The 12275-nt window shown below is 46.3% G+C and overlaps 1 protein-coding gene across 1 annotated transcript; it reads left to right on the top strand.

Moving 5' to 3' along the window:
- The first annotated feature begins 2938 nt into the window (after positions 1-2938).
- Positions 2939-6458, top strand: LOC109769955 (GCN5-related N-acetyltransferase 10, chloroplastic). The gene is made up of 4 exons (XM_020328660.4): positions 2939-3407; positions 3504-3556; positions 5812-5994; positions 6071-6458. The coding sequence occupies exons 1-4, from the start codon at positions 2988-2990 to the stop codon at positions 6309-6311; spliced, it is 897 nt and encodes a 298-aa protein (XP_020184249.1). The 5' UTR covers positions 2939-2987; the 3' UTR covers positions 6312-6458.
- The last annotated feature ends 5817 nt before the right edge of the window (positions 6459-12275 follow it).

Raw genomic sequence — 12275 nt, 5'->3', positions numbered from 1 at the left:
TCTACCCACCTAACGGTCATATCATTGAAGGGCATTTATGTCTTATCATGTCGGGCTGCTCCCTAGGCTATAAATAGCCGCCCCCTACAACCACTAGCTGGTTGGCTGCTCCGAGAGAAACTGACACTTGTCATTTGAGAGCATCCCATCCTCCGAGGACTTTGAGCGAAAATCATCGAGTGAGGAAAACCCAAACCCAAACACCTACAAACCCAAAGTGATTGAGCATCACTGAAGAGATTGATCTCGCGTGGATCCGACGCGTGTTACCTTTGAAGACTGTGCTTCTTCCAGACGGTTAGGCGTCATGGTCTAGAGCATCCAAGAGGAATTGTGGATCGCCGAGTGACCGAGTTTGTGAAGGTTCGGCTTACCACGAGTGATTGGGCGAGGTCTGTGTGACCTTAGCTCAAGGAGAATACGGTGAGGACTGTGTGTCCTCAGGTTTAAATACCTAGCCGCTCCAACCAGATGTACAACTGAGACAGCAATTGGAACTGGTCTACCAAATCATTGTCTTCACCAAGCCAACTAGTTCTATTTCCTCAACTCTTTCATTTCCTCATAACTGTGTTGTGCACTTATTCATATCTGTGTTTGAAGACTTTGACTGAAGACTTTCTCAATTTCCTCAGTTCAATTTCTTCAGTCTATTTGTCTTTATCCTGTGTTGTCCTGTGATTACGCTTTCTGTACTCTGTGCTTGTATTCATTTCATCATGATGACCATGCTTGTATTCTGTTATGTTTACTTTTGAGTACTTATTCCGCTGCAAGTAGTTCTTCGCTAAGGAATTTCCTCACCGGCAAATTCCTCAGTGAAGAATTCATAAAAATCGCCTATTCACCCCCCCTCTAGTCGATATAACGCACTTTCACACAAAGGCTGCTTCAAGACACCAAATCTCCTATTGGAGCCAAGCACACCTCCATTTAGAGGAACGTCAGGGTCGAACAACAAATCCTATGACAATATGATCCAAAAACTAACAGTATGACTGAGCCAACTGCTCTCCTTCACTGAAGTGGAGCCTTGAGAAAGACTATGCCTGCCCTAACTATATGGCGGAGCCGATGTGGAGTTCCCTCCTCCTACCGTGCTCAGGCAACGGGAGGAGGCAGGCATCCATGGTCTCGCTGACTTGCCTTAATCGCCTCTCTGATCATTGGGAGAGAAGTCGTTTGTTTTTTCAGCTTGTGCATTGTTTGTTGCATTGACGCTAATGCAGGTATGCTGTACTTTTTTCTTCTTCGAAAAGAAGGTCAAAATCCCCCAGCTCCGCATTATTTTGCTGCGTTTGGGGAGGCGTCAAGCTTGAGGGTTAACTACTGGAAATCCACCGCCACCCTTATTCAGGACGAGCAAGATGAAAAAGATAGGGTGCTTTCTCTTCTGCAGTGTGCACTACCTGAGTTCCACCTGCAAATATCTTGGGTTACAGGTGGCAATCAAGCAACTGACCAAATCAGATTGGCATCCACTTCTTGACATGGTGAGGAAATTCATCCCAGCTTGGTAAAGAGGCTTCTTGCAACGCTCCGGAAGATTGATCCTTGTGAAATCCGTCTTACAAGTGTGGCCTATGCACCAATTGCTCGTACTGTAGTCGCCAATGTGGGTACCGGAAGATATCAACAGCTGGATGCAATCCTTCTTCTGGGCAGGCAAAGAGAAAACCAATGGCGGGCAATGTTTGGTAGCTTGGAACACCATATGTCATCCTACAAGGTTTGGTGGCCTTAGGTGTTAAAAACTTGAGCATCCAGGCGCTTGCACTACGAATAAGATGGGAGTGGTTAAGACGCACTGAGCATGATAGACCTTGGCAAGGCTTGGCTCTCTTGGTGGACATAGATGCCAGGTTGGTCTTTGACAGCTTAATTCACATCGTGGTTGGGAGAGGAGACAAAGTTCTCTTCTAGAGGGATCGATGGATCCATGAGTTCTCGATCTAAGAAGTAATGCCTATGATCTTTGAGCTTGTGGACACCCGCATTATTAATAGCAGATCGGCGAACATGCCTTCGAGAGTGAGTGTTGGGTTGCTGACATCAAGGTCACCACCTCGCTCACGGCCTTACTTCAGTTGATGCACCTTCAGCAAGCCATTGCATCGATGCAACGTTATCCCGAAGCGCCTAACACTTTCTCTTGGACTTGCGCGACTTCGGGTATTTACTCGGCTAAATCCACCTACGATCATCACTGCTAAGGTTTACCAACTTGCCCGTACGCCCCTGCTATTTGGAGAAGCTGCCCCCCCCCCCCCCCCGCAAGTGCAAGATTTTCACATGGCTTGCTGCGCAATATCGTCTCCGGACCTCTGACCGTCACGCTTGACATGGATTACAAGACACTGCTGCGGTGTGCTTCACCTGTCTTCAAGAGGAAGATAACGTCGATCATATCATGGTACAATGTGTTTACGCGCGAGAAACATGGCACCACCGTTCAGATGCTTTGCAGCTACCCATCTAGAGGCCATTAGCGACGAACACTTTCTTGGAGTGGTGGTTGCTACATCGTCAACAATTCATGAAGGCAGAGAGGAGAGGTTTTGATTCCTTTATTATATGCACGGCTTGGTTCTTGTGGAAGCAAAGAAACGCTCGCGTGTTTAACCGATCATAGCAACAAGTTGGAGCTCAAGTGCTTGCTACCAAAATTCTCGACGAAATCAAGGATTGTTAGCTTGCACTAAAGGATGCAGGAGGATTGCAACGCTTTGTGAGACAGTAGATTAGATTGTTCTAGTTGGAGCCAATGGTCGGGTGTTCGCAACTCACTAGACTATTTGTAAATTTTTATGCTATCCTCTGTAAAAATACGGTAAGTGATTTGGATACTATTGAAAAAAACGTGATTTGCATACTCTTGGAAAAAAAAATCAGTCTGACACGAGCATAGTTTCCATGTCCTAGTGTCCACACGCGCGCGTTGTGAAGTAGTAAGCCACAGCCGTCCGAGTCCCCCAATCCCATCACTGATGCCACCACCAGTAGCAACCATGGCCGTCCTCAGAGCATCCCCGCTCCCACCCCAGCCTCTTCCCTCTTCCTCCTCCTCCTCCACCCCCCAGTCTCAGCGGTCCCCCAGAGGCAGCATCACCTCCGCAGCGCTCTCAAGAACAGGCCCGCACCCTCCTCTTCTCAAGACCGGCTGCCGCGGCGGCGCCAAGAAGATCCTTCTTGCAGGAGGAGGGCGACTCCCCTGCTTGCCCACAAAGCAAGAGGTCGGCGCGGTAGGCGGTGCGGAGGAGGAACGATACCTCGCGAGGGAGGCCGGGTGGGGAGTGCGGCGGATGGGGCGGATCGGCGAGGAGATGAGGCGGGTGGCGCTCGTGCAGGCCGAGGCCTTCCACGTCCCCGTTGCGCTCTTCAACGACTTCTTCTTCGATTTCTTCAAAGTATGCATCACATGAAATGCTTTCATCTGCACTAGAAATGTCTATGTGCCCGCTTATTTTGATAGGCATGGCGTTTCTTGTATTGGCCAAGATCAGGCAGAGGTGTTGGCGGCGCTCATTTACAAACTGAGGAATTCGCCGCCTGACAGGTGATGTTCTTGATATCCCTATCCCTGGTTCCAGAATCCAGATTGATGATGAACTAGTTAAACTTGTAACATTTGTGATGGGGTTATGACCGTAAAGGTTAATTTAGTAGTGCTTCTAGAGTTTATCAGAGAGGTAATAACACCAGCGGTGCCTAAACTTGTTATCGATGTTCACTTTGGTGCTTAAACTTGAAAAATACACCGAACCGGTTCTATAACTTGGCGGTATAGTTCAAATACGGTTCAAATCACGTCCAGATACGTATGTTTGTTGACTAGACATGACACCGTGGCACGGGGCCCACTTGCAATGCCGAGACAGGCTGACATAGAAAGAGCGCGTCTAAATGACCATTGGGTCCCACCTATCAGTGCAGAACCGAAAAAAAAATGGAACTCGGCTGGGATTTGAACAAAAGACCTGTGCGCTACGAAGGGCCTGCGCAAACCACTTCAGCAGTTGACTACTCCCTCCGTTCCTAAATATTTGTCTTTCTAGAGGTTTCAACAAGTGACTACATACGGAGCAAAATTAGTGAATCTACACTCTAAAATATGTCTATATACATCCGTATGTGGTAACCATTTCAAATCTCTAGAAAGACAAATATTTAGGAACGGAGGGAGTTTACGCATCACTAACCTGTATCTAGCTAATTAGACCGCAATCAGTGCGCCCAATTTTTCACATGCTGGTTATTTTTCGTTTTTAGAGAAAAAAAATTCAAACTATATTAACAATATTAAATATATGGTTGACCCCTTGAAAAATGTTAATGAAATTGAAAATATTCAAAAATTAAAATAATACAAAATATAATATTTGTAAGGATTCACAAAATATAATAAAACAATTTCGCAATTTCTAAAAGTTATACATTTTTGAAATGTTAATCTCATTTTCAAAATCTTCATGTTTAAAAACATATCACGTGGTCCTTTTTTTAAACTATTAGTTCTTTTTCCTCTTGTACGTGACCCTTCGAGATGTGAGTTTCTTTTTTGTTTTTAGTAATTCTAAAACTTATGCGAATTATTGTATTAGTAATAAAAATAGAGCTAGAAATAATATGCATAAAATTTTTATTTTAAAAAATGTTAATGTGATTTTATAAAATAATTACGGAATAATAAAAATTCATGTAATTAAAATATTTTTATGTAGACAAATGTATGTATAGTTTGAAAATTGTTAATTTAAATTTAAGAATGTATAAAATCCTGGGGGAACACTAGGCCCTTGTTTATTTATCACACATATTTTAAAATTTATTTTTATTCGAAAATATATCTTTTTGAAAAATACATATACTTTATTAAAACACCTGAACACTTTTTACAACTAGTAATACATTTCCTAAAAGAATAATCACTTCATATACTATCTGAATATTTTGTAATTTCTACAATAAGAAAAACAACTTACATTTGGAAAATGGGTGCACTAACTGGAGCCCATCTAACTCCATGATTATGCCGGATATATAAAACCTATATAAAATGTTGCAGTGCGTGAAAGACAGCAAACGTACATGGGCAATTGGTTGGCGAATGTCCTGTGTGGCGCACAGGTCGCCGGTTTGAAACTCAGCTTTACAACTATTTTTATTTATTTCAGTTGTGCACTGACAGGTGGGACCCGATGGTCATTGAGACGCACACTCTTCATGTCAGTCTTTCCCGACACTGCAAGTGGGCCCCGCGCCACGATACCATGTCTAGTCAGCAATACATACATATCTACACGTGATTTGAACCGTATTTGAACCATATTGCCAAGTTATAGAACCAGTTCGGCGTATTTTTCAAGTTCAGGCACCAAAGTGAACATCGATGGCAAGTTTAGGCACCACTAGTGTTATTACCTCTTTATCAGATAATTAGCCACACTAACTCTTAATTAAACAAGGTGGTTACTATAATAAGTTTTGTGTGGGAAAACGCTCTGTTCGAGTTCATGTATTAGTATTTTTCTACCGCACATCTAAACACTTCTTCAGGCGCTCTTCACTCGAATAGCATGTGTCTGCACTTCATGTACCCCATATGTGAGCAAATTATGGGATGGAGGGAGTAGTACGGCAAACTTAAGTGTCTCGGTAGACATCAGAGGATGATTATTGCATAATGTGATAGTCTTACCGACCTTTTAAAATAAAGTACAACATATCGCTGGTAACTTAGACTGTCTACATAAAATGGTTGGCACTCATTTTACTGGCAACTTAGCGCTGATAAATGAACGCCTCTCTTAGGTACGCGTGCTTGGTAGCAGAAGAAGCCGATGAGCTGTTGCAGTTGCAGTCGCAGGCACCATTTGAGAAGATCATTGGGGTGGTGGATTGCACGGTGCAGGACGAAGGCGACATCCTTCGGAACCTCCAAGGCGTCCAGGAGTACTTTTACGTATCAGGAATAGCAGTGCTGCCATCATTCAGGTAGATCCTCCATGCAGCCCATTTAACATTCTAATACTGTGAATTGCTGCTAAACTTGATCGGCTTACGCGTCCAGGAGGAGGAAGGTGGGCACCGCCCTGCTGAAAGCGTGCGAGGTGTTGGCTCTAGAATGGAGGCAGAGATTCATGGCTCTTAGGGCATACGAGGATGACAGCAGCGCTCGAGGACTCTACGCAAAGGCAGGGTACAGGGTGGTGTCAAGGGATCCTGGGTGGGTCACCTGGGTTGGGAGGAGGAGGCGTGTTCTCATGATAAAAGACTTGCCGGTTCATGATGCTCAGATCCAACAGCAATGACATGCTTGTCCTAGTAGGTCCCCGTATATATATGTCCCCTGCTAATTCCTTGCGTCTGGTGTAACTATGGCATTTTTTTGGGGGGTTTAATCATTGTGTAGCATGAATTGGTGCTGGACTATTAGTTTTGAATTATTCTCTGCATAACTTATGCTCCACGCAGCATTGCTCACTATGCTGAGCAGGCGCAATGCAGTCTCTGCACACATGGTTGGGGGGCATCATCTGTAAGCTGTCCTTCCTAAGCAGAGTGACCTACGAATTGTTCCACCCAGCTCACAAAAAAGTGACGGTTAAGACACTGTTTTGTATTTAGAGGTCAAATTTTGGTCATAAAGTATTTAGACTGAAAACTTGAAAAAACCCTATGCGTTGCTTTGTCTTAGAAGTATTTTTAGAATTGCGCTGCCCATTATGCAGACTGTAATAGCAACATGTGAGGAGGGAGTTGATGATATTAATTCGAGAAGGAGGATAACCCTCGGCCTCTAGATCAATTGATGCACACAATCATATATTACTCATAAAATAAAATCCAGCAGCCAAAATTTTCACCCGGAAAGAAAGTCTGAGGCCAGGCCTCGCGACAATGGTTGCATCAGGTAACTACTAACCCTACGGTAAAAGAGAGAAAGAAACGAAAAGTACACACTGAGCCTTCAACAAGGAAACGCCGCACATGCGCTGATGGTGACGAGTCCCACCAATGGCAGAGCCCGATTTTTTATATCAATGGGGCCGAATGCTACTAAACTAGTGGGGAGGGCCAAGCCACTGGAAAATAGGCTTTTAGAGCAAATAATCACTAGTTTGTACACCGTTCATTGCAAATTAGCACTACACCTCTGGTGTTAGGGGGGCCAGGGCCCCTGCTGGTCCCTTGTCTCCGCCACTAAGTCCAACCATAGGTCGGTTTCGGGATTTTCATTCCCAAACCCGAGCTTCAAGGATTTTCATTCCCAAACCCGAGCTTCAATCCACCACCTTCAACAAGGACACGACGTACGCGCGTGTCGACATAGCCTGATCGTAGATCTTGTGTTTTCACCGGCCGCGGGTTGAAGCCGCCTCTACCATCATCCCTTGTTCGCCCACCGAGGCCTCGATAGCAGGATACCTCTAGAGAAGATACCGGAACACAAAGACGTCCCATGCCGCCTCGCCTCCCATCAATGTCACAGTTTTCGATGCAGCAACAACATGCATGACTTGTGACCTCCATAGGAGCAACTGCGAGTAGCAAGTGCCGACGACAACGGGCATGACTTGGTGCTTCCGCATGAGTCACCGTGTGTCTCACCTGTCGGTGACATGCATGACTTGGTGCATCCAAAAGAGTCGCTACACGTAGCCCTCGATGAATTGGATTGAACCCAACCTGGAGGTGGAGGAGGTGTCCCATACCGCCACCAGCCTCAGAAAGGCCATCACCATCTTAAGATCTTAGCATTCACATGACCCAAATGATCACGGAGGCCGCCGCGGTCGAAGAAGTCGGGTCGTTGCCCCAACCGCTAAACTCATGCGCCCCACGAGACAATGTATCAGTGAGCCGATCATGGCCAGACCACCTCCACTTGACCGACTACTGGCCACCATGGTGCCACACAACAAAAACCACAGATAGCCCCCCACCTCCCCGCCACAAGACGCAGGAGATCCCGCTCTATAGGCCCATCGACCCGAAGAAAGAGACCGTCATGACCTCAGCATCGCCGTCGGACCATCGTCGGCTGCACTCGCAGCCACCGGGAGCCCGACCACCATCATGTCGGGGCCGCCGCTCTAGAATCCCTACTTTGGCAAACACACAGTTGTCGTCCAAGGCCAATGCCATGCTTCATGTCGTAGATTTCCCATCGCGGTGTCTCATCCCAGACTTTTCCCAAATCTAGAATGTTTGAAAATTTCACAGGGAATTAAAAATTTCCTAGAAATGATTGTGATGGATCACTTTTATGTTGGGAATCGTAGCATAATTTAAAATTTTCCTACGCTCACCAAGATGCATCTATGGAGTCTACTAGCAACGAGGGGAAAGGAGTGCATCTACATACCCTTGTAGATCGCGAGCGGAAGCGTTCCAATGAACGTGGATGACGGAGTCGTACTCGCCGTGATCCAAATCACCGATGACTGAGTGCCGAACGGACGACACCTCCGCGTTCAACACACGTACGGTGCAGCGACGTCTCCTCCTTCTTGATCCAGCAAGGGGAAAGGAGAGGTTGATGGAGATCCAACAGCACGACGGCGTGGTGGTGGATGTAGCGGTTCTCCGGCAGGGCTACGCCGAGCTTCTGCGAGAGAGAGAGAGGTGTTGCAGGGGAGGAGGGAGGCGCCCAAGGCTGTAGGTTGCTGCCCTCCCCCCTTTATATAGGCCCCCCCGGGGGGGCGCCGGCCCTAGAGATGAGATCTCATGGGGGGGGGGGGGGCGGCCACAAGGGGGGGAAGGGGTTGCCTTGCCCCCCAAGGCAAGGGGGAACTCCCCCTAGGGTTCCCAACCCTAGGCGCATGGGGGGGAGGCCCAAGGGGGGCGCCCCAGCCCACTAAGGGCTGGTTCCCTTCCACTTTCAGCCCACGGGGCCCTCCGGGATAGGTGGCCCCACCCGGTGGACCCCCGGGACCCTTCCGGTGGTCCCGGTACAATACCAGTAACCCCCAAAACTTTCCCGGTGGCCGAAACTGGACTTCCTATATATAATTCTTCACCTCCGGACCATTCCGGAACCTCTCGTGACGTCCGGGATCTCATCCGGGACTCCGAACAACTTTCGGGTTTCCACATACATATATCTCTACAACCCTAGCGTCACCGAACCTTAAGTGTGTAGACCCTACGGGTTCGGGAGACATGCAGACATGACCGAGACGCCTCTCCGGTCAATAACCAACAGCGGGATCTGGATACCCATGTTGGCTCCCACATGTTCCACGATGATCTCATCGGATGAACCACGGTGTCGAGGATTCAATCAATCCGTATGCAATTCCCTTTGTCAATCGGTATGTTACTTGCCCGAGATTCGATCGTCGGTATCCCAATACCTTGTTCAATCTCGTTACCGGCAAGTCTCTTTACTCGTACCGCAATGCATGATCCCGTGACTAACGCCTTAGTCACATTGAGCTCATTATGATGATGCATTACCGAGTGGGCCCAGAGATACCTCTCCGTCACACGGAGTGACAAATCCCAGTCTCAATCCGTGCCAACCCAACAGACACTTTCGGAGATACCCGTAGTGCACCTTTATAGTCACCCAGTTACGTTGTGACGTTTGGCACACCCAAAGCACTCCTACGGTATCCGGGAGTTGCACGATCTCATGGTCTAAGGAAAAGATACTTGACATTGGAAAAGCTCTAGCAAACGAAACTACACGATCTTTTATGCTATGCTTAGGATTGGGTCTTGTCCATCACATCATTCTCCTAATGATGTGATCCCGTTATCAATGACATCCAATGTCCATAGTCCGGAAACCATGACTATCTGTTGATCAACGAGCTAGTCAACTAGAGGCTTACTAGGGACACGTTGTGGTCTATGTATTCACACATGTATTACGATTTCCGGACAATACAATTATAGCATGAATAATAGAAAATTACCATGAACAAAGAAATATAATAATAACCATTTATTATTGCCTCTAGGGCATATTTCCAACAGTCTCCCACTTGCACTAGAGTCAATAATCTAGTTACATTGTGATGAATCGAACACCCATTGCGTCTTGGTGTTGATCATGTTTTGCTCTAGGGAGAGGTTTAGTCAACGGATCTGCTACATTCAGGTCCGTGTGTACTTTACAAATATCTATGTCTCCATTTTGAACACTTTCACGAATGGAGTTGAAGCGACGCTTGATATGCCTGGTCTTCCTGTGAAACCTGGGCTTCTTGTACTCCGCTTCACATGTAGATCCCGCCACGACGCTTTGCTTGCAACTGCACCAGCTTACTGCTCCTCCATTCAAAATATACACGTATCCAGTCTATGACTTCGAGTCATCCAGATCTGTGTCGAAGCTAGTGTCGACGTAACCCTTTACGACGAGCTCTTCGTCACCTCCATAAACGAGAAACATATCCTTAGTCCTCTTCAGGTACTTCAGGATATTCTTGACCGCTGTCCAGTGTTCCTTGCCGGGATTACTTTGGTACCTTCCTACCAAACTTACGGCAAGGTTTACATCAGGTCTGGTACACAACATGGCATACATAATAGACCCTATGGCCGAGGCATAGGGGATGACACTCATCTCTTCTATATCTTCTGCCGTGGTCGGGCATTGAGCCGTGCTCAACTGCACACCTTGCAATACAGGCAAGAACCCCTTCTTGGACTGATCCATATTGAACTTCTTCAATATCTTGTCAAGGTATGTACTCTGTGAAAGACCAATGAGGCGTCTTGATCTATCTCTATAGATCTTGATGCCTAATATATAAGCAGCTTCTCCAAGGTCCTTCATTGAAAAACACTTATTCAAATAGGCCTTTATACTCTCCAAGAATTCTATATCATTTCCCATCAATAGTATGTCATCCACATATAATATGAGAAATGCTACAGAGCTCCCACTCACTTTCTTGTAAACACAGGCTTCTCCATAAGTCTGTGTGAACCCAAACGCTTTGATCATCTCATCAAAGCGAATGTTCCAACTCCGAGATGCTTGCACCAGCCCATAGATTGAGCGTTGGAGCTTGCATACTTTGTTAGCATTCTTAGGATCGACAAAACCTTCCGGCTGCATCATATACAACTCTTCCTTAAGGAAGCCGTTAAGGAATGCCGTTTTGACGTCCATCTGCCATATCTCATAATCATAGTATGCGGCAATTGCTAACATGATTCGAACGGACTTCAGCTTCGCTACGGGTGAGAAAGTCTCATCGTAGTCAATCCCTTGAACTTGTCGATAACCCTTAGCGACAAGTCGAGCTTTGTAGATGGTCACATTACCATCTGCGTCCGTCTTCTTCTTAAAGATCCATTTATTTTTTATGGCTCGCCGATCATCGGGCAAGTCAGTCAAAGTCCATACTTTGTTTTCATACATGGATTCTATCTCGGATTTCATGGCTTCTAGCCATTTGTCGGAATCCGGGCCCGCCATCGCTTCTTCATAGTTCGAAGGTTCACCGTTGTCTAACAACATGATTTCCAGGACAGGGTTGCCATACCACTCTGGTGCGGAACGTGTCCTTGTGGACCTACGAAGTTCAGTAACTTGATCCGAAGTTTCATGATCATCATCATTAACTTCTTCCCCAGTCGGTGTAGGCACCACAGGAACATTTTCCCGCGCTGCGCTACTTTCCGGTTCGGAAGGGGTGACTATCACCTCATCAAGTTCCACTTTCCTCCCACTCAATTCTTTCGAGAGAAACTCCTTCTCTAGAAAGGACCCGTTCTTGGCAACGAAGATCTTGCCTTCGGATCTGAGGTAGAAGGTGTACCCAATAGTTTCCTTAGGGTATCTTATGAAGACGCATTTTTCCGATTTGGGTTCGAGCTTTTCAGGTTGAAGTTTCTTGACATAAGCATCGCATCCCCAAACTTTTAGAAACGACAGCTTAGGTTTCTTCCCAAACCATAATTCATACGGTGTCGTCTCAACGGATTTCGACGGAGCCCTATTTAAAGTGAATGCGGCAGTCTCTAAAGCATAGCCCCAAAATGAGAGCGGTAAATCGGTAAGAGACATCATAGATCGCACCATATCCAATAGAGTGCGATTACGACGTTCGGACACACCGTTTCTCTGAGGTGTTCCAGGCGGCGTGAGTTGTGAAACTATTCCACATTTCCTTAAGTGTGTACCAAATTCGTGACTTAAATATTCTCCACCACGATCTGATCGTAAGAATTTTATTTTCCTGTCACGTTGATTCTCGACTTCACTCTGAAAGTCCTTGAACTTTTCAAAGGTTTCAGACTTGTGTTTCATT

Source organism: Aegilops tauschii, chromosome 5, assembly GCF_002575655.3.
Source record: "Aegilops tauschii subsp. strangulata cultivar AL8/78 chromosome 5, Aet v6.0, whole genome shotgun sequence".
NCBI classification, from domain to species: Eukaryota; Viridiplantae; Streptophyta; class Magnoliopsida; order Poales; family Poaceae; genus Aegilops; species Aegilops tauschii.
The sequence above is the reverse complement of the archived record's forward strand: the minus strand, read 5'-3'. Positions and strand labels throughout refer to the sequence as shown.